Genomic DNA, 22,047 nt, shown 5'->3' on the forward strand with positions numbered 1-22,047 from the left:
ATGAAGAATATGAATATATAAGCGCTGTGTTTTAAAAGGGGCGTGGTCTCGGAGAGGGGGCGTGTCTCTCTCTTCCGCAGCAGACCTCCATCACAGTTAACGCAGGTGAGATTATAAACACATTCAAATTTCATTTCAACCGATCAAGGGATCATAATCAACATATATATTATACACACGGTGGTTAAACTCGCAGATTGTGTGTCGACCGGTTGAATCGCGCCGATCTTTGCCGCATGTTGATGTAAACTCATGATCATAAGCCGGCCCTCATATGATTATGTTATGATCTGCTAAACGGGGTTTGATGTGCATATATCTGGAGTTGAGCTGCTGATCCCGGATCAGGACTCGGTTTCTCCCTAGTAGTGTAAAGGCGGCCGCACACCGGACGCGCAGCTCAGCGCCGCGTCGCGCCACGTCTAGGACAACTCTCATCTGAAAATCCGATAACATCAGCAATTTTCTGATTTCTGTAAATAAATATAAAGCTAAATGTATATTGCAGCACAGGGTGAAGTCCGTATATACATTAACTACGATTTGAGACACATACATGTAAATTTAATATAAAACTATGTAAATGGCGCTCTGTGGCGCGGCAGGATTTTGAACACGTTCCTGAAGGGGGTCGCACACCGGACGCGCAGCGCCACGTCTTTTAAATTCGAACACATTATTCTCTATGAGAGTACACACACCGGCGGCGCCTTTCGGCGTCTGTCCGCGGCGGCTCTGGACCGTGTTCAAAATCCTGCCGCGCCACAGAGCGCCATTTACATAGTTTTATATTAAATTTTAATGTGTGTGTCTCAAATCGTAGTTAATGTATATACGGACTTCACCCTGTGCTGCAATATACATTTAGTTTTATATTTATTTACAGAAATCAGAAAATTGCTGATGTTATCGGATTTTCAGGTGACAGTTGTCCTAGACGTGGCGCGACGCGGCGCTGAGCTGCGCGTCCGGTGTGCGGCCGCCTTGAGCCGCCGCGGACAGACGCCGAAAGGCGCCGCCAGTGTGTGTACTCTCATAGAGAATAATGTGTTCGAATTTAAAAGACGTGGCGCTGCGTGGCGCGCCGCCGAGCTGCGCGTCCGGTGTGCGACCCCCTTAACGGTCACTTTGTGCTTTTATGTTAATCTGAGGTGAAATGTGAACTGCGCATGTGCGTAGAGTGTCAGTTATAGATTTGACCGGTGAGGAGAAGAGATAACCGCTCTACCGACCTTTTTACTCTTTCTTTTATTTCCTTTTATATTTGTGACCAGAACTGGATGTTTGTTTGTATACTTTTTCTCACTCGATCCCCATGTATGCGGACGAGTGTGACGTTTGAGTAATTTTATTAAACACGGGGAAAATACGCCATCTCTCGTCTCTCGTGCATCTTTTCCTCCGACACCTATTGTTTTTTTCTCTCTGGGCCACATCTCAACTTTGCGTTACAGAAGGATGGAGCAGATCCTTGGTCGCGCGAGCGCGCCCCCGGGCCCGGTTCTGCAGGTGTGCTTCCCGAGCGCGCGCGCCGCGGTTATGGAGAACCTGAACCGGCAGCGCGAGGAGGGTCAGCTGTGTGACCTGTCCATACAGGTGCAGGGTCACGTGTTCCGCGCGCACAGGTGTGTGCTGGCCGCATCCTACCCGTACTGCCATGACCAGGTGAGTGTGTGTGTGGAACTGATGTCATCACACACACATGCAAACCCTCTCATCTGCATATTAATGTGATTTCTCGCGACCTGCCCAGCAAACGTTCTAACAGGGTTCTCTTAAAGTTCTCCCAGTAACGGTAATAGAACGCTCGTTCAAAGTTATGACGTTAGCACAAGAACGTCTTCCTGATAAAGTTTGCAAATAAAAGGAATGTTCCCATAACATTAGCTTAGCATTTTTTTTTTTAAAGTAAATTTTGTACACACAACATTCGAAAATAACGTTTTCATAATGGGAACGTTTACTTTGCGAACCTTTTATTAGAACATATTTTAGTGATCTGAGTGGAGACAAAGTCGATTAAGTCTGTAAAAAATTAAAAATAGTGAAACGTTCTGTAATATTAGCATAGCAAATCTTAAAATGTTGTTTTAACGTTCTTAAAATGTAAGTTTGACGCTCTCAAAACGTTAGTACAAATGTTACGTTTTTTCAGAATTCCATTTCCATCCATCCATATCTTTCTATTCAGAAGTTTCCAAGCAGCACAGCATTAATGACTTTATGAACTTCTTCACTTACAAGATTGATAATATCAGGGAGAAAATTATAAGTATGCAACCGTCTACTACAGTATCGCATCAGGCAGTGCATTGTAGTCTCCCTGAAGAAAAATTTGATTAATTGTCTAAACTCGTTAAATCATCTAAATCGACAACATGTATGTTAGACCCTATACCGACTAAGCTACTGAAAGAGATGCTTCCAGAGGTCACAGATCCTCTTCTTAATATCATTCATTCATCTTTGTCATTATGTACCGAAAACCTTTAAGCTGGCTATGATTAAACCACTTGTTAAAAAACCACAACTTGATCGTACAGAATTAGTCAATTACAGGCCGATCTCGAATCTACCCTTTCTGTCAGAGACACTAGAAAAGAGTATCCTCACAACTATGTTCCTTTTTAGAAAGAAATGGAATCTGGAGGATTTTCAGTCAGGATTTAGACCGTACCATAGTACTGAGACAGCTCTCGTTAGAGTCACAGATGATCTGCTCTTATCATCCGATCGTGGTTGTATCTCTGTACATTCTTTTGAATAGACTCGAAAATTATGTTGGCGTTAGTGGAATTGCACTAGCATGGTTTAAATACTTATCTGACCGTTATCAGTTTGTAGCAGTAAATGAAAGGATGTCTCATCGATCACAAGTTCAGTATGGCGTACCACAAGGCTCAGTACTAGGACCGTTTCTGTTCACTCTGTACATTCTACCCTTAGGAGATATCATTAGGAAGCATGGCATTAGTTTTCACTGTTATGCTGATAATACTCAGCTCTATATTTCTTTGCACCCTAAGGAAACTTACCTATTCACATAAATGCAAAACTGTAAAATTGTATTTAAATTATAATATACATGTGAACAAGAAGATTCATCAACTGTAAATTTACGTCAAATTATATATATATATATAAATAATTTGCTCTTAACATCTGATCGTGTCTTTTACATAGACTCAAAAATTATGTTGGCATTAGTGGAATTGCATTAGCATGGTTTAAATCATACTTATAATAATATAATAATATTTCATTAAGATAACTAAGTATATATTTATATAAACATTAAATTAAAATACTATTCGTGGTTACTGTAAAATAAAATGTATTTATAAATATATTATTTAATTATTGCAATTAAATATTATTATTATTATTCAGTTTTTGAATATTCTGAAAATGTTTTCCATTTATAATTATTGTATTTCATTATTTTAATGAAATATTTTTATAATCATAACAAACTATAATGTGTAATGTAAATATGTAATTCAAATAAAATGCCACTCCTAGTGTCTGAAAACTGCAGCAGAAACATCATCATCATCATCATCATCATCATCTTCATCATCATCATATTCTTCATCATCATCTAATAGAATCCAAAAGGTTGAAACAAAGTAATTTTGAGCTGAAATTCAGTGTTCAATGAAACTACTGGAATATTAAAGTGTCACAAACCAACAACCACCACAAAACATCCCAGAATTCCTCAAATAACAGCAGTGTTTGTGCAGCTGTTTTCCCTCCAAAACCACATCACTTCCTGGAGGATGATGATGTCAGTGTCACTTCCTGGAGGATGATGATGTCATTCACGTGTGTTTAAGACTCAGAGTGATATTTGTGGCCGCAAGTCTAGAGAAAAACTGTAAAAATACATCATAAAATATAACAATAATAAATAAATAAATAAATAAATTAAAATTGAGAAAAATAAACATTAATAAAATAAATAAAATTGGATGTAAATAAATGAATATGATAAAATATATAAATTTATTTGATTAAAATAAATACATTGATAAAAACAATAAAATTTGATTAAAATAAATTAATAGTTTGAAATAAAATAGATAAATGAATTAAAATAAAAACATTTGATGTTAACAAATAAATTACTAAATTAAAACGATTTAATACATAAGTTGATAAAAAATAAACACAACTTGTTTGAAATAAAGTCTAAAAATGATTACAGTACAGAAGTAAAGTGAGCAGAAAATATTGAAATGATGAAACAATAGAAACTAATTAGTATTTTACACACTTCACTCAAAACTACAGTGAAATGGCACAGAATGTTTCAACAAAAGCAGGTTTAATTCGGCAAGTCAATAATCATCATAAACATCTGGTATCTTTAGTACAATCTTGTGTAAAACAGACTATTTCATGCTTACAGGAAATATGCAAAAACATAGGAAATCATAACAGTAATAATATAAACAATTCTTCAGTTTTGTCAGTATAATGCTCATTAAGAAATATTATGTTAAATTATATTTCATGTAGTTTGGTTTTGCGTCCTGTCGTTTGACTTTATGACAAAAAGCATCATTCATCGTTCCTGTCGATTGATGCATTAATAATGTGAACAAACAAAATCAAACAGTCAACAAGATTCATTTCAACTCGTTTAATTTACATTCTCTCTCTCTCTCTCTCTCTCTCTCTCTCACTGAACGTCACATGAGCAGAAACGCAGGCCTGTGATTGGATCGTCTGCACTGAAACGTTCAGTGTTTAAACCCTCCTACAATATAATTCTGCTACATTGGAGAACTAGTGTTCCCTTTCAGTTCGGTCACGTACAACGTAGTCGACGTACCGACTGATTGAGATCACACTCAGGGAGTCTGTCATCTTCGAGTATTGATAAAACGCATCTTCGAGTATTTACATCTCGCGCTCCTGCACGCTGAAGCAGCTTTTGTGGATAGTTCATGTTCTCATTGCAGGAACATGACTATCACGGTGCTAAGATCGAGACTCGCCTTCATGCGTGAAGGTGGAGTCTCCATTACCATTCCCCGCTCTAAGGCGCCGTGTGGGTTGGGTGATCGGAGTATTATTGTGACGGCTTCCCCACCCGGTAACCAATCCCTGTGGCCCCCTCACTCCTCTACTACACCGCAGCCGGTGGAGCCCCCCGTTGAGCGCACAGGTCCCTTTGTAATGGACCGACCAGCCGTTTCATTCGGGGCCCCTCCAGAGGACAGAATGCCGATTGCAGCATCGGAGGGTGAGCCGAGCTCTGGAGATGATGACTCGGCTGCGTTACCCCTTTCGGGGAGAGTAACGTTGCCCGAGCCGGATCCAGAGATGTCAGCTATGCTGAAACTGGCCGACGAGGTGGTCAGGCTCGCGTGGAATCCTCCACCATGTCCCGAACCGTCTCGGTTGGATGATTGGTATCTCGGGACGGGCTGGGCTGGTTCTCATACCGCCACCCCAGTGACTTTCTTTCCCAAAGTGCATGAAGAGCTTACCAGGTCGTGGAAGGCACCTTTCTCTGCCAGAAACTGCCTGAGTAGCTCCTCCCCACTTACTACCCTTGACGGAGGAACGGTGAAGGGTTACGAGGCTATCCCTCCAGTGGAGATGTCTGTCGCGATGCACCTGTGTCCGGCGACCGCTACCTCATGGAAGGGGGATCCTCGTCTCCCCTCTAAGGCCTGTGAGTTCTTGTCCGTTCTCACGGGCAGGGCTTACAAAGCCTGTGGGCAAGCTGCTTCCTCCCTGCATGCCATGGCATTGCTACAGGTCCACCAGGCCAAGGCACTCATGGACATGCACAAGGGTAGCCCAGACTGTGTACTCATAGGTGAGCTCCGCATTTGTAACTGACCTTGCCCTCCGGGGCACGGCCGTGGCAGCTTGCGCGATCGGTCTGGCGGTGTCCACCTTAGTGGTCCAGGAGCACCACCTCTGGCTTAACCTGGCCAATATGGGGGATGCTGACAAGGTTCGGTTCCTGGACTCCCCTATTTCCCTATTTGCCTCTTCTCCCGCTAGACCGCCGAAGCCTCCAACCAGGCCTCAGCGTGGAGCCGGCCGCAGGCAGGCCCCCCAGCCCGTCTCGGTCAAACACCTTCTTGCGCACCCCCCTGCCGACCCGTGGAGACAGGTAAGTGTTGCACCGCACACTCAGACCCCACTTTGGGCCGCCCCGGGGCCTTCCGAGCTGGGTCCCTGTCCTCCACCTCACTCCCCCAGCTTGGGTACGTCTGTGGTGCCTCTGGTTCCCCTGGCCTGGTTCGTGGAAGCCTGGAGAGTGCATCCCAACTGGTCCACTCAGACAATATATACGATATATACAGTTAGGGTTAGGGTTACTGTCAAGAGCAGAAAAGTGGTCCCACTAAAACCTTTTCAGAGGCTCCTGGGGCATATCACGGCAGAGTCCCGAGGTGTGCGTGGCAGAGCGGCATGCTCAGTGTGACAATCACCCCAGCCTGCCGCCAAACCCTCAGCCCATGATCAGACCCTTCGTTTCTCCGGGCCGGAGTGCCCCTAGAACAAGTGTCCAGGCATGCTGTGGTCTCCACAGATGCCTCCAACACCGGCTGGGCCGTGCCACTTACATTCCCGGCCTGCTCAATTGTGCCGCCGACGAGCTCTCACGACAGCCTGTGGCCCAAGGAGAGTGGAGACTCCATCCCCAGGCGGTCCAGCTGATCTGGGACCACTTTGGGGCCACACAGATCGATCTGTTTGCCTATCCGGACTCGTCCCATTGCCAGTTGTTTTACTCCCTGACCGAGGGGACCCTCGGCACGGATGCGCTGGCACACAGCGAGGGAGCGAGGGCTGTTTCCCTCCACCCTCAAAATGTATGTTGCCTCTATTGCCGCACATCATGATGCCTCAATAATGCGGAGGAATCAGAAAGCTTTTGTCTAGGCACTGGAAGGTGGCAGCACTAGTGGCGTTTTAATGGGGATCCCAATCAGTCTGTACGTCGAACGTGCACTGAAAGGGAACGCCTCGGTTACATATGTAACCCTCGTTCCTTGAAGGAAGGAACAGAGACGTAGTCCCGTCGCCATTATTGCTGGACCACCGCTGACTCCGGGGTCCACGCGGCTCCTCAGCGAAAAACAAGTGGTCGTGCATCTGTGTCCGTGTTTATACCCGCGCTTCGGGATAAGATGAAGATGACAATGATAAGATGAAGATGACAGGCTCCCGAAGCGTGATCCCAATCAGTCGACACATCGACTACGTCTCCCGTTTCTTCCTTCAGGGAACGAGGGTTACATACGTAACCGAGACGTTTATTGTCATATTGCACCACATTATACAGATATGATTGATAAACTCTATCAGGATCATGAATTATTATTACGTATATAAAGGAAGTTTCTTCAGATTCTCTTTTTTACTCATGCAGTTTCAGCAGTGCATGGAGATCGGCTTCCAGATCATCTTACAGTCACTATAATATATCTATATGTGTGTGTGTGAGTGTGTGTGTGTGTGAGTGTCTGTGTGTGTGAGAGTGTGTGTGTGTGTGAGTGTGTGTGTGAGTGTGTGTGTGTGTGTGTGTGTGTGTTGGCCTCAATCAGCAGAGATTCCTTGCTCTTTACTGACCTCTAGTGCAAACTCATAGTACTGCGTTTGTCTATGAGCGAGGAGGAATAATGCAGTGAGTTCTCGGGATGAGCGTTCGGTTCATGCATAGCGTGAGGAATCATGCGGAACAGAGGATCGATCGCCAGGAACAACAGCAGATAAAACAGGAGTGAGTGACAGCAGTTCAGGAGAGGCTCCTAGGAAAAACCTGCAGAAACCAGAACAACGTTGTGAATCAGCAGCGTTTCAGTTCTAGCGCGAGTGCTAACATTCTCTCCAAACTACGAACAAACGTTCTTACAGTAACAAAATAGAAACGTTCGTTCAGTTATCTGATCTTTAATAATGTTCTCTAAACACTAGCACAAAAACATTATTATACATCGATCATGGAGCGTTTTCTCTGAAATGTTTTAGTTGGATGTTTGTCTAGCATTTTTTAAATGTTACTTGTTTTAGACATTCAGAGAACAATCAAAAGTAACGTTCCCAAAATGATTAAAGAATGATACAATGTAATGTCCCCTTAACGTTAACATAACCAAGAGAAAAAAATTACATTTTAAAACATTTAATAAACTGGAAATTTTTTAACTTTCATACAACAGTTTTCACAAGTTAATGGGAACATTAGCAAAGCATTCTCAGAACATGCTAATCCAAGCTAGCAGTGTGTTAAAATGTGCCAGCAGCATGCTAGCGGTGTGTTAAAACATGCTACCATCATGCTAAATCATGCTAACAAAATGTTATATAATGTTAACAACATGATAAATCATTCTAGAAATGTGTTTTTCGTGTTAACATGTTAATTTGTGCTAACAATATGTTGAATCATGCTAGCAATGTGTAAATGCAATGTGCTGAAACATGATAGCAACATGTTTAATCATACTAGTAATTTGTAAAAAACCTGATAATGACATGTTAAATCATGCTAATGTGATAAAACATGCTAGCAGAATGCTAATTAACATTAACAACATGATAAATAATGTTAGCAATGTGGTAATTCATGTCAACAGCATGCTAATTCATGCTAATAATGTGTTAAAACATGCTAGCAACATGCTAAAACACAGTAGCAGCATGCTGAAAAATGCGAGCAGTATGAACAAGAAATGTGCTAATTCATGCTTGGAACATGCTAATTAATGTGTTAAAACATGTTAATTCATGACAGCAACATGCCAATTCATGCTAGCAATGTGCTAAAACATTAGCAACATGTTAATACATGCATGTTAATGTTATAACATGATAACAGAATGCCAAATCATGTTAGCAACATGCTAATTCATGTTAGCAAAATGCTAAAACACGCTAACAACAAGCTAGGAAGCTTTCAGACGAGGCTTTGTCAAGCCAGCATAAGTTGTGTTTGTGTGTGGCGTAAACAGGCCCGTTGCTGCTAGTTATCTCACCTGTGTTATTCTGCGACCTGCACACCGGCGCAGTTGTCTTTGCCCTCAGATGCGATGGCTAAATACTCCGCGCTGCAACACAGAACACAAACGCAACATGATGAGTTCAGGTTTAAGTCTTTGCTTCTGCAACAATAACGAGAGCCTGTATTTAACGACGTACCTTTTTAGTCTGGCTATTAGATTCATCTTTATACCATCACAAAATGTAACTACATGATCATCCGTCTCGAATCTGATAAATGCGACTATCAGGCATGAAGATGTTAAGATATTATGTAACATTTTACAATAAGGTTATGCATTAACAAATAATGTCGGATGGTGACGAGTGAATTTACTGTACAAATATTGTTATAGTGCCCTATTTTAAGCTCATGGTCTAAAGCGCAGGGTGCAAGTTCAGTTAGTGCGTGTCCGAATACACTTTTGATAGTTTAACGACGGGAAAAATGGTCGCCGCTCCCAGCACATGGTCTAAAAGGGTCGTCTATACTTTTAATGAATAATGAGTGTGTTTTGGGCGTAACGAGCAATAAATCAATCAGAGTCTAATCTCCCATTCCCTTTAAAAGCCAGTTGTGCTCGTGCCATGGCGGATTCCCTATTTACATGGAGGAATTTGTAAACGGAAAGACTGAATGCTTCTCTAGCGAGGAAACGGATCTGCTCGAGGTTAAAGCAGTGTGTGTGTGTGTGTGTGTGTGTGCGTGCGCGTGAGGTTGAAGCGCACCATCTACGGGACAAGCCGATTCACCATATCTTTATGTACACAATAATAATCTTTTACATTGTAATCCTTTTATTTTTCATATTTGGCATATTGTGTGCGGCTGCGTTTCCCTGTGTGTGTAATAAGCAGAGTGTGTGTAATAAGCAGAGTGTGTGTATAATATGAGATACACAGTGTGTATGTGTGTGTGTGTGTGTGTGCACTAATATGCTGTGGTTCGCTATTTAAACAATGTGGCGCAGGACGTGAAAATGAAAACTGCGTCAGGCTGAAACTAGCAAAACACACTTGCGTCGCGCCTGACGCTGCTTTGCACTGGCTGTATGATAGGGGCCCTAGACTTCAGATACTCACGCGCTGGCTCTCAGAGCTTCTTCTCCCGCCGCCGCGATCTTCCTGTAACAGTAGATCATCTCCACCAATAGCCAGAGCTGCAGCCCAATGATAGTCACGTACATCATCACCTCCGACACGATGGAAGCTGTCCCACGCGTGGCTGAGAGAGACAGACACACTTTGTTAATATATTTTCTGAAGAAAGACAAACATAAATAGGGATGAAATTCAAATATGAAATGCCATGCATGTATATTTACGTAGTAATCTGTTTTGTAGAGGGGCGTCAATTCTCAATTTTCATCTGTGATTCGGAGCCAAGTTACAGGAGGGGGAAAAGGGCTTCAGAAAGACGGCAGCTTGATGATTTTAGTTTTACACAGAGATCAGTGGCTCTATTAGTAAAATATGTTGACTTGATCAATCTTTGTTGCATTATATGCCAACGATGATGGCTCAAAGATAAGAAAAAAGCACTTTTATCATGTTTGTGTGTCTGTAACTCAAGAAGTATTACAGATATCTCAATGTCCTTTTAGATGTTGGTTCTTAACATACTGTTCTTTTGGTATCTTAATTTTTAAGGCTTTATATGGTTCGGGTCTACAGATATGAGGATCTCAATGCAGCTCCAGGAGTAAATTGTTAAATTTGTGAAAACCAAATGTTGGACACTTTGCATAAAGCGGATACTTGTACTTGATTACTGATACTGACTGCATTTAAAGAGGAATGTCTGAAGAACAAACAATGTTGAAACTACAAATATATCTGGTTTCCCTCCATTAAACCAATCGCATAGAACAAACCAGTCTGAGAGACAAAAATAGTATTTTTCCAAAGTTTGTGTGTCTGTTACTCAAGAAGTATTAAAGATATCTCAATGTCCTTTTAGATGTTGGTTCTTAAACTTTTCTTTTTGAATCAAATTTTTTAAGGCTCTATATACCTGTAACGTGGTGATCCACTGGAGGCAAGTTTGTAGAACCCAAGTGCAGTTTATTCAAAGATCCAAAATATAAAACAAATTACAAAACAAAGACTTGACAAGGCAAAACATGAAACAAGAGACCAACCAAGGAGGTTTTGGGGGATGTATGGTGGGCCAGGCCCGTGCAGGGGGAAAGGACATGGGACGTGGCATGGCGTAACGTGGGCGGACCTGGCAGGCTATGAAGCCTCCAGGGTGGCATCAGCAGTTCAGGGGGCCAGGGCGAATCCGACAGTTCAGGGGGCCAGGGCGGATCCGACAGTTCAGGGGGCCAGGGCGGATCCGACAGTTCAGGGGGCCAGGGCGGATCCGACAGTTCAGGGGGCCCGGGCGGATCCGACAGTTCAGGGGGCCCGGGCGGATCCGACAGTTCAGGGGCCCGGGCGAATCCGACAGTTCAGGGGGCCAGGGCGAATCCGACAGTTCAGGGGGCCAGGGCGAACCCGACAGTTCAGGGGGCCAGGGCAGATACGAAAGTTCAGGTTGGCCAGGGCGAAGAAGAGACTCAGACTTGACAGGCATGACGTGAAGAGACTCAGACTTGACAGGCATGTCGTGAAGAGACTCAGACTTGGCAGACTTGACAGGCATGACGTGAAGAGACTCAGACTTGGCAGACTTGACAGGCATGACGTGAAGAGACTCAGACTTGGCAGACTTGACAGGCATGACGTGAAGAGACTCAGACTTGGCAGACTTGACAGGCATGACGTGAAGAGACTCAGACTTGGCAGACTTGACAGGCATGACGTGAAGAGACTCAGACTTGACAGGCATGACGTGAAGAGACTCAGACTTGGCATGCATGTCGTGAAGAGACTCAGACTTGGCAGACTTGACAGGCATGTCGTGAAGAGACTCAGACTTGGCAGACTTGACAGGCATGTCGTGAAGAGACTCAGACTTGGCAGACTTGACAGGCATGTTGTGAAGAGACTCAGACTTGGCATGCATGTCGTGAAGAGACTCAGACTTGACATGCATGACGTGAAGAGACTCAGACTTGACAGGCACGTCGTGAAGAGACTCAGACTTGACATGCATGTCGTTAAGAGACTCAGACTTGGCAGACTTGACAGGCATGTTGTGAAGAGACTCAGACTTGGCTGACTTGACAGGCATGTCGTGAAGAGACTCAGACTTGACATGCATGACGTGAAGAGACTCAGACTTGGCATGCATGTCGTGAAGAGACTCAGATTTGACAGGCATGTCGTAAAGAGACTCAGACTTGACATGCATGTTGTGAAGAGACTCAGAATTGGCAGACTTGACAGGCATGTCGTGAAGAGACTCAGACTTGACAGGCATGTCGTGAAGAGACTCAGACTTGACAGGCATGTCGTGAAGAGACTCAGATTGACATGCATGACGTGAAGAGACTCAGACTTGACAGGCATGTCGTGAAGAGACTCAGATTGACATGCATGACGTGAAGAGACTCAGACTTGACAGGCATGTCGTGAAGAGACTCAGACTTGACAGGCATGTCGTGAAGAGACTCAGACTTGACAGGCATGTCGTGAAGAGACTCAGACTTGACATGCATGACGTGAAGAGACTCAGACTTGACAGGCATGTCGTGAAGAGACTCAGATTGACATGCATGACGTGAAGAGACTCAGACTTGGCATGCATGTCGTGAAGAGACTCAGACTTGACAGGCATGTCGTGAAGAGACTCAGACTTGGCATGCATGTCGTGAAGAGACTCAGACTTGACATGCATGACGTGAAGAGACTCAGACTTGACAGGCATGTCGTGAAGAGACTCAGACTTGGCAGACTTGACAGGCATGTCGTGAAGAGACTCAGACTTGACAGGCATGTCGTGAAGAGACTCAGACTTGGCAGACTTTACAGGCATGTCGTGAAGAGACTCAGATTGACATGCATGACGTGAAGAGACTCAGACTTGGCATGCATGTCGTGAAGAGACTCAGACTTGACAGGCATGTCGTAAAGAGACTCAGACTTGGCATGCATGACGTGAAGAGACTCAGACTTGACAGGCATGTCGTGAAGAGACTCAGACTTGACATGCATGACGTGAAGAGACTCACACTTGACAGGCATGTCGTGAAGAGACTCAGACTTGGCAGACTTGACAGGCATGTCGTGAAGAGACTCAGACTTGACAGGCATGTCGTGAAGAGACTCAGACTTGGCAGACTTGACAGGCATGTCGTGAAGAGACTCAGACTTGACAGGCATGTCGTGAAGAGACTCAGACTTGGCAGACTTGACAGGCATGTTGTGAAGAGACTCAGACTTGACAGGCATGTCGTGAAGAGACTCAGACTTGACAGGCATGTCGTGAAGAGACTCAGACTTGACATGCATGACGTGAAGAGACTCAGACTTGACATGCATGACGTGAAGAGACTCAGACTTGACAGGCATGTCGTGAAGAGACTCAGACTTGGCATGCCTGACGTGAAGAGACTTAGACTTGACAGGCCTGACGTGAAGAGACTCACTTGACAGGCATGTCGTGAAGAGACTCAGACTTGACAGGCATGTCATGAAGAGACTCAGACTTGACAGGCCTGACGTGAAGAGACTCAGACTTGACATGCCTGACGTGAAGAGACTCAGACTTGACTGGCATGACGTGAAGAGACTCAGACTTGACAGGCATGACGTGAAGAGACTCAGACTTGACAGGCATGGCGTGAAGAGATTCAGACTTGGCGGGCGTTAAGATTCTCAGGCTCGGCGGGTACTGTGGGGTTTCGGGGCTCCTCATCCGCAAAACCCACAGTAAAAGATGAGCCACTTGACAACAAGGCATAGTCTATGTATTCTGCCAAGGACCAGTGGATCTTACCCTCAGGAAGCTGGGAGCGAATGGGCTCATTCAGATTCACCCGAAAAATGTCTTTCAAAGCAACGTCATTAAAATCCACCTGATGACTGAGTCCACAAAAACATGTGTTTCCAGGTGATGATTCCCCTGCCGTAGATTTAGGAGGTTAACTGCTGGGTTCATTGTAAGGGTCTTATATTCTGTAACGTGGTGATCCACTGGAGGCAAGTTTGTAGAACCCAAGTGCAGTTTATTCAAAGATCCAAAATATAAAACAAAATACATAACAAAGACTTGGCATGGCATAGCAAAACATGAACCACGAGACTCACCGACAGCAGTTACACAAACAAACAAAATACAATACAAAGACACATGGCAAACATGAGGGCTTAAATACACGGACTAATGACAAGACAAGGGACACCTGTGAACAATGATCAGACAATAAACCAATGACAAGACACATGGCAAACAGGGAATCACATGACAAGACACAGAAACATGACAAAGACAAAACCAAAACGTGACAATAGCTCATTTTCAGAGATATGAGGATCTGAATGTGGCTCCATGAGCAGATTGCTGAATTTGACCCATTTCCATTGGTTGTGCTCATGAAGATACTTGTATTTAGTTGTGGCTTTTTTTCTTCATTTATGTATTTCTTTCACCAGAAAAACATGGAATGGCCCTAAAACAGTGGCAGCCGCTGTAAGTCATGCATTACAGTGATTTCACCATGGTAAACCCCATACCTTTGGCCACGACGGTGAGGTGGACCAGTTTGCTAACGATGGTGGAGTACTCATAGTGCTGGTAGGTGAGGATCCGGTTGAAGGTGCATTGGTAATCGCCCGAGTCGTTGAAGGTCACGTTCAGGATGTCGACGGACGCGTCCTGAAGGTCGAAGGTTTTCTTGCTGCCGTGCCACTCCATCCGGTCCTGAAAACGCTCGTCGATGATGTTCGACTCCTGTCCGTCGTAGCTGTAAATCTGTCCACCACACAAACTTCAAAATCACCATCTATATTACAAGTCCTCCGAAAAACACACCCACATTTGCGTTTACATTGAATATTTTTATGTATAACGTCCAAATAAATATAGTCAAAATTCATATTGTAAATTTGTGTATAATACTATTACAGCTATGTTACATCATTGCATTCTTGTCTACGGTACTGTTAGATGTGTTATTTATTTAAATACATTTTTATCAAGTCTATTTTAATAGATTTTTTTTAGTCAAATGTATACATTTTTTGTATTTATTTAAATACATTTATTTTAATCATGTTTTATTTATTTATGTTAATACGTTTTTGTTAATTTACTTTTTATTAATTTCTATTAATAACAGTGAACGTTTTCTATTAATTTTCATCTAATTGTATTTATTTTAATACATTTTAATCAAATGTATTATTTGTTTTGGAATTTGTATTAATTTCTTTTAATCGTGTTTTAATTGTTTAAATAAAAACAAATTGTTTATTTAAAATTCTGTTTATTTGAATCTTTGTTACATTAAATAAATGTATTCATTATTATTCATTTAAATCTCTTTGTATTTAGTGATTTGAATCTAATTTATTTATTTGAATCAATTTATTTATTTAAATTAGATTTATACATTTAAATGAATTAATTTAATCAATTTATAATTTTTTATAATTTTTTTACATAAAATCTTGTTTATTTTAATCAGTTTTTATATTAAATGTATTAGTGTATTATTTATTTAAATCAATTTGTATTCTATTAATTTATTTTAAACAGTTCATTATTTTAATCAATTGTTAACATTTATTATGGTATTGTTTTACTATTTATTTTCTTGTATTTTACATTTAGATTCTGTTTATTGGGTGAACTGCTGCCAAGAAATTTCATTGTTCAGTTTTGGACAATGACAATAAATCTTCTGATTCTGATTTATTTGTGTTCATAAAATTGTGTTTACTTTAATATATTTACATTGAGTGTATTCATTCATTATTTAAGTATTTATTTGAATCAATTTATTCATTATAATGTAATCTATTAATATAAATCAATTATTCATTTTAAACCATTTATTATTTTATTGACATTTTTATTTGTGTACATAAAATTCTTTATTTTAATATATATTGTTACATTGAATGTATTCATTTATTTATTTATTTAAATCAATGTATTCATTATAATTGAATCTATTCATTTAAATCAATTATTCATTTATTTTAAACCCTTTATTTTTTTATAAAATTAATTAATTTAGTTTAATTTTTTAATCAAACGCTCACGTGGATGAACTCGTCCTGTCCGTGCGCTCGGAAGTGCCAGTCTACGGTGGCCGTGGCTTCCACTTCCCCGCGCATCTTGCAGGAAATGCACCCGAGCTTGAAGGCTCTTCCCGCGACGGCCTCCGTGTCCGAGTCCACCTCTGCGCACGCGCCGCTGCACACGGACACTGCACAAACACACACGTCACGCTCACACACATCTCACCAGTATGGAAGGCGAACAGGGACAAAAGTCTTTAAACGAAATGCGTGAATTTTGACCGCGTCAGCATGCACCATTTGTCCGCGTTAACGCAATAACACGCACTGCAGCCAATGAAATTGTTGTATTTGAGACTACATTTGCATATGTGATGCGATGGTACGTTGGTATATATATACAAACATCAGACGTCATGTTTATTCATGAAGGATGTCGTAATGTATACTGGTATGCTCGTATGCAAACATCAGACGTTATATCTGAAAAAAACTGCACACAACAGCTGTGGAATAAAAGAAAAGAAATGCACGATTAACTAGATTAAGGCATACCCCTGTCTTAATGTAAACCCTGTCCGGGAACCTCCCCCCCTTCAGGCTTCACAAAGTTATTCTTGCCACTGTAACTTATAAATAAATGAATAATAATAATACAACATTAATACTCAACATTAAGCCTTTTCATTTGATTGTCCTTCGGTCGGTCATTCACTTGTCCGAGTAAAAACATTTGTTTGTCCAGGAAAAAAAAATTATATTTTTTTGTGTGTGTTGTAAATATTATTTATTCCGAATCAGTATTCTCATCACTGTTCAGTCAGCTTTAACATATATACATTGCCATATTTATGATATTTTAACCTTTATAAAGGGCATTTTCCCCTAATCGTTTATATGCTTCATCTTTCATTTAAAATTCTTAAATTTCATCAATAAATTAAAATAGAATGCTAGAGATGCTAAAGGGCTGTTACCAATCAAATTAAACTGCATTAAACAATGTAATGAGATTATTTTAAATATTTTTTGAAGTCATTTTTGACAAAAAAGATTTTTTTTGCATAAGTCATCTCCTCATGATGCTGGCCACCTCTGGTAAAATCGCCCACATCTTCAGTTGAACAGATCATGCAATTCTACCCCTGTAGTGTAATGGCCTATGTCAAGAGTGTAACTTAGGCAATTTTACAAGCTTTTCAAGATGGCAGCTGCACCAAGAAGAACGAAAATCTACTCAACCTCTGAAGTTAGCTTCAGTTTTTTGTGTTTTCTGAGAAACCTGCAAAAATGACTTGGGCAATTATTTAAGGAAGGTGACACAAATAAGAAATTTTGGAAAGAATGATATTTTTAAACACGAAACTAAACCACCAGTAGGTGGCGGCAGGGGACCGTCTTAATGAGTGAGTCACTGAGTCATTTATTCAAACGATTCATTCAAACGGCTGATTCATTCAGGAATGAGGCAAATTAATAGGAATTCATTGAATCTTTGACTCAACCAATTCGTTCAAACCACTGAATCATTCGGTAATGAAGCACGGTTGAGTGTTCCTGTGAGATGCGCTGTGGTTCTTCTGTGATCTGTTTTTGGAACTATTTTCGCTGCTGAAATAGAACAAAAAATGCCAATATTGCTTCTAAAATGCAAGTGACTTAATAGTAATTACTTGTTTATTGAACTGTAATATGAAATCAGTGTCACATTTTCAGTCGTGCTGGTATTCAGCGCTCTTGGTCGTGTGATGTTGCTTAACTCTATCATATGTTGTAAATATAAAAACTCCACATTTTTAATGTTTCATTTGTTTCTAAATTAGGCGCGCAGAACCGTGTTATCGTCAGTACATTATATATTATATTAGGCTATTGTATTCACTATCAGTCGCCACTTACACTAAATGAATGCAGAATAGTAATTTTTTGTTATTGATGTTAATCAGGCTATTTGTCCGGGGGGGGGGGAGTTTACATTACAAGTGCACAGGTCATGTGAGTGATTCCTTTAGAGTTAACACGGGTGAATCTGACTGCAGTAGATGTGAAAGATATGAATAAAGTTAATTCGGCCAGCGCTCATACCTGTGTTTACATCCTGTTTTCGGTTGAAGTCCAAAGTAGTCGATTGTCGAGTTCACGCGCATATGTTTAGTTACCTATGATCACGCGCGTGAACTCGACAATCGACTACTTTGGACTTCAACCGAAAACAGGATGTAAATACAGGTATGAGCGCTGGCCGAATAAACTTCATTTTAACGGATGGTGTAGCAATATTGTTGTCCAGGTGGAAATCGGGAGAAATCCGGGAGAAAGGTCGGTCCGGGAGATTTTCGGGAGGGGCTTTGAAATTCTGGAGTTTGGCATGTATGCTCATAGCAGAACTCATGTCTCCATTTGTGTTTACAATAGTTACAGTTTATAGACTGTTATCACCACTTGTGATTCACAAAGTGAAAATGAATTCTAAGAAGTTTGTTTCTATCCTTTATTTTACTGCTTATTCTTACAGGGGCAATGCACAATTAAGAGTAATTGCCCCAGTGTTAGCTAACAGCTCATTTACATCTGCTGTCCCTTCACTTACAGCAGTCATTAGTGGTTGCAGATTAGTTCTGATAGTAGCCGGTACCAGGACCGGTTCTGAGGTCAGTGGATATTTGGGGTTTAGCCCAAACTAAAATTGGATATTTTTATTTAAAGGAATTAATTAATTATAAAAAGCGATTTAAGGGAATAAAGAAAAAGAAAGGCTTCTTGTATTAGTGAAATAATTTTAACTATTTGCAAATAATATTTAATTTTTCCCTTTGCATTAAAGGAACTTACGACGTGCTTTTGCAGCGTTGAGCATTGTAGCCAATCACAGACATGTCTGTTGAACGTATCGGCCAATCAGAGGCAGAGGTAGTTGAACACTTCTATTGTAAAACAGTCAAATATTAAATGTTTATCTACTTACATTTTACCAGTCATTCGTTCACTTCTTTAATCACTCTGACACAGATGAGCGAGACCGCTGAACTTTAGTCTTCCTAACAACAAACCGAGCGGTGTGTGATGCAGTGCATCAGAGCAGCATCAAGAGTATCAAATATATTGCAGTGAATCTCTTATTTGCATTTTAAGTTTATTGCCAATAATAATGACAGCTTTTGCGAAAGTGTAGAACTCTGTGATCTTCAGCACAGCGACTCATTTAAACGCCTCTGATTGGCCGATGCGTTCAACAGACATGTCTATGATTGGCTACAATGCTCAACGCTGCAAAAGCACATCATAAATTCCTTTAATGCAAAGGGAAAGATAGAAATAAAACTGTAATATGCACTTTTCATGATTAGGTGATCGCGGCTGCTGTAATCTCATTCACATTTGTTTTTCTGATTAATTGTTTTGCTCTATGAGAAAGTCAAGGTAACAAAACATCTGGGGCTTAAGCCCCCTAACCCTAGCCCTAGCCCTAGCCCTAACCCTAACCCTGGCCAGTGCTTCAGATCCCGTGGCTATTGGCTTTTACTGATAAAACAGACTCTTTACTCTTTACTCTCGTTCTGAGGACTCAGTTTAACCTGCTGTCTTATTAGACTTTTATTTTAATTTGTTTACACAACAGCTCTGAAAAAAAAAAAAAAAGCTAATAAAAGGTTTTGGGTTGAACACCAAATTACAAAAACATTATTATGTGAAAGTGAATAAAGTTGTGTGTGTGTGTACGTGTGTGTGTGTGTGTGTGTGTTCAGTTATAAATATATGCTGTGTAAGTTATATACTTTTGAAAATGATAGGCCAATAACTTAAAACAAACATTTAATAACCCATATTTAAATTATCATTTATAATATGGATCATAGCATTTACTTAATTTACAATGTAACATGTATTAGTTTACTCTAGCACTGAAGATATCAGTGAAACAAGGCCAATATAAACTAAAGGATTAATATGTGGGTAAATCTAAAGGGAAGTCTGCTTTAAAAAAACATTACAAGCTCGAACACGGCCAGAATGTGTGCGTTGAGTAACACGTTCAAATTGGTCGTCTTAACATGGTAAAACTGCGTCTTTACACGTACTAAAGTAACACGACGGCAACTGACGCCTTAACACGACCAGAACGTGCGTCTACACATACAAAAGAAACACGTAAAAAATTGTTGCGTTATCGCATGTTGAGGCGGTCGCGCGTTTCATTTAAAGACTATTGACCCCGTTGGCCTTCCGTACTCCAGCAGCTCATACTCATGAGGAAAGACCATACTCATACTCTCAACATCTCACATATTTCATACACACATTTGTTACTTGGAAATATTCAGTTTATATTATGTTTCATTGTTGCATTATTGTCACTGCATATACTGTCATATTATGTGTTATTTAAAATTGTATTACTCTATTTTAATAAAATTCTATTAAATGTATTATTAATATTATTTTTTGTTTGTTTATTTATTTACATCTAATTTTATATATGTATTTATTTTCATCAAATGTATTATTTAAAAAAAATAGAAAAAATATTTTTAAATGAGATAAAAAGATTAGAATAAATCTGAATACAAATAGTTTTAAATACATAATAAAGTAATAAATATGGTTTTAAAATGATTAAAATAATCAATATTTAATGCAAGACAAAAACAAAAATATTTTATTAAAAAATAAGTCCCCTGTTACTCCCCAAGGGCCCTGGACCCCTGTCACTCCTCAAGAGCCCCGGACCCCTGTCACTCCCCAAGGGCCCCGGACCCCTGTCACTTACTTGTGGCCCCCAAGGGCCTCGGAGCCCCATTACTCCCAGAGGGCCCCGGACCCCTGTCACATACTTGCAGCCCCCAAGGGCCCCGGACCCCTGTCACTCCCCAAGGGCCCCGGACCCCTGTCACTTACTTGCGGCTCCCAAGGGCCTCGGAGCCCCATTACTCCCAGAGGGCCCCGGACCCCTGTCACTCCCTAAGGGCCCCGGACCCCTGTCACATACATGCAGCCCCCAAGGGCCCCGGATCCCTGTCACTTGCTTGCGGCCCCCAAGGGCCCCGGACACCTGTCACTCCCCGAGGGCCCCGGACCCCTGTCTCTCCCAGAGGGCCCCGGACCCCTGCAGGTCAGACTAACCTGAGATCATGAAGAACACACACAGGAGCAGCAGGCGTCTCACACACATGTCCATGATGCTCACAGAAGACACGTGATCGACGTGATCTCTCTCTCTCTCTCTCTCTCTCTTTCTCTCTCTCGTGGGCTTCTGAGACTCTAGAGTCCACAGTGACGGATCTTCATGTTCTGAGGTTCTGAAGGGCCCCGTCCCGCTGATGTGATGGACTCCTGCAGAACACTAGACCAGCATCAGTTTGGCTCTGAAAGATGTTTAGTGTGTGAAAACACGCCAGAGAAACACAGACAATCATCTGATATCAGTGTTTACACTCATTCCTCTGTTTGCATCATTTATATCTGTGCATGTTTCACATGTATCTTGATAAACGCGCGCTGCGCATGCACATTCATTTATGAATATATTTCCATCACTGATCATGAACGCATCATCACTGTAATCATGCACACAGATCTGAAACTTGCCTTCTGACTCGCGTGTAATAATCCTCAAGCATTAGACTGGTGTTTATGATCGGGTCTCGCTGATCTGTCGGGTTTAAACGCCATTCTGAGCGGCTCGTTCACGCGTTCGCTGAGTTCTGATGCATTGCGGTAAAAATCCTGGGCCGCGCGCGCGCGCGACGCAACCTGACCCCGCGGTGACGTCACGACGCTCCCCGCAGGTGCAGCCCCTTCAAAACTCACTCAAATACACAATATGATCATTAACTATAATAAATACGAGGTTTCCCTTCAAACTAGGTCCCATTTAATACCAAATACAATTATTGACAG

General features: G+C 41.4%; 2 protein-coding genes and 1 long non-coding RNA gene across 6 annotated transcripts; 1 reads left to right on the forward strand and 2 right to left on the reverse strand.

Annotated features, from left to right (window-relative positions):
* The first annotated feature begins 41 nt into the window (after positions 1–41).
* LOC309511437 lies at positions 42–14,675 on the forward strand. Its single transcript, XR_014210620.1, has 3 exons — positions 42–105; positions 1,455–1,665; positions 14,557–14,675. It is a non-coding gene; the product is annotated as an uncharacterized lncRNA (long non-coding RNA).
* On the reverse strand, positions 3,386–21,892 carry LOC309511393 (sodium channel regulatory subunit beta-1-like; the record flags this gene model as incomplete). 4 transcript variants are annotated; one of them, XR_014210593.1, is made up of 8 exons in its annotated part: positions 21,736–21,892; positions 21,271–21,512; positions 16,171–16,337; positions 14,638–14,875; positions 10,099–10,240; positions 9,012–9,083; positions 7,606–7,795; positions 3,386–3,878 (listed from the first exon to the last, which is right to left on the reverse strand). XR_014210593.1 is itself a non-coding variant. In XM_082186619.1 (7 exons), the coding sequence occupies exons 2-6, from the start codon at positions 21,323–21,325 to the stop codon at positions 9,017–9,019; spliced, it is 669 nt and encodes a 222-aa protein (XP_082042745.1). In that variant the 5' UTR covers positions 21,326–21,512; positions 21,736–21,892. The 4 variants fall into 4 exon arrangements, 3 of the variants coding, with proteins under 3 accessions (XP_082042745.1, XP_082042746.1, XP_082042747.1); XM_082186619.1 differs by lacking the exon at positions 3,386–3,878 and having other exon boundaries at positions 4,314–7,795; XM_082186620.1 differs by lacking the exon at positions 3,386–3,878 and having other exon boundaries at positions 4,314–7,795; positions 21,271–21,480; positions 21,736–21,889.
* On the reverse strand, positions 10,247–12,439 carry LOC309511373 (uncharacterized protein). The gene is made up of 2 exons (XM_082186573.1): positions 12,045–12,439; positions 10,247–12,013 (listed from the first exon to the last, which is right to left on the reverse strand). Exons 1-2 carry the CDS (start codon positions 12,410–12,412, stop codon positions 11,443–11,445), a joined length of 939 nt encoding a protein of 312 aa, XP_082042699.1. The 5' UTR covers positions 12,413–12,439; the 3' UTR covers positions 10,247–11,442.
* Positions 21,893–22,047: the final 155 nt, after the last annotated feature.

The sequence above is a fragment of the Leuciscus leuciscus genome (assembly GCF_965113295.1).
Source record: "Leuciscus leuciscus genome assembly, chromosome: 12".
NCBI classification, from domain to species: Eukaryota; Metazoa; Chordata; class Actinopteri; order Cypriniformes; family Leuciscidae; genus Leuciscus; species Leuciscus leuciscus.

What these genes read in the sequence shown, in the direction of transcription:
- LOC309511373 (XM_082186573.1), bottom strand. Translation starts at nt 12,412, where the DNA reads ATGCCTGTCAAGTCTGAGTCTCTTCACGACATGCCTGTCAAGTCTGAG. An exon ending in CTTCACGTCATGCATGTCAA is followed by an intron (nt 12,014 to 12,044) that starts GTCTGAGTCTCT and finishes ATGCATGCCAAG; the next exon opens with TCTGAGTCTCTTCACAACAT.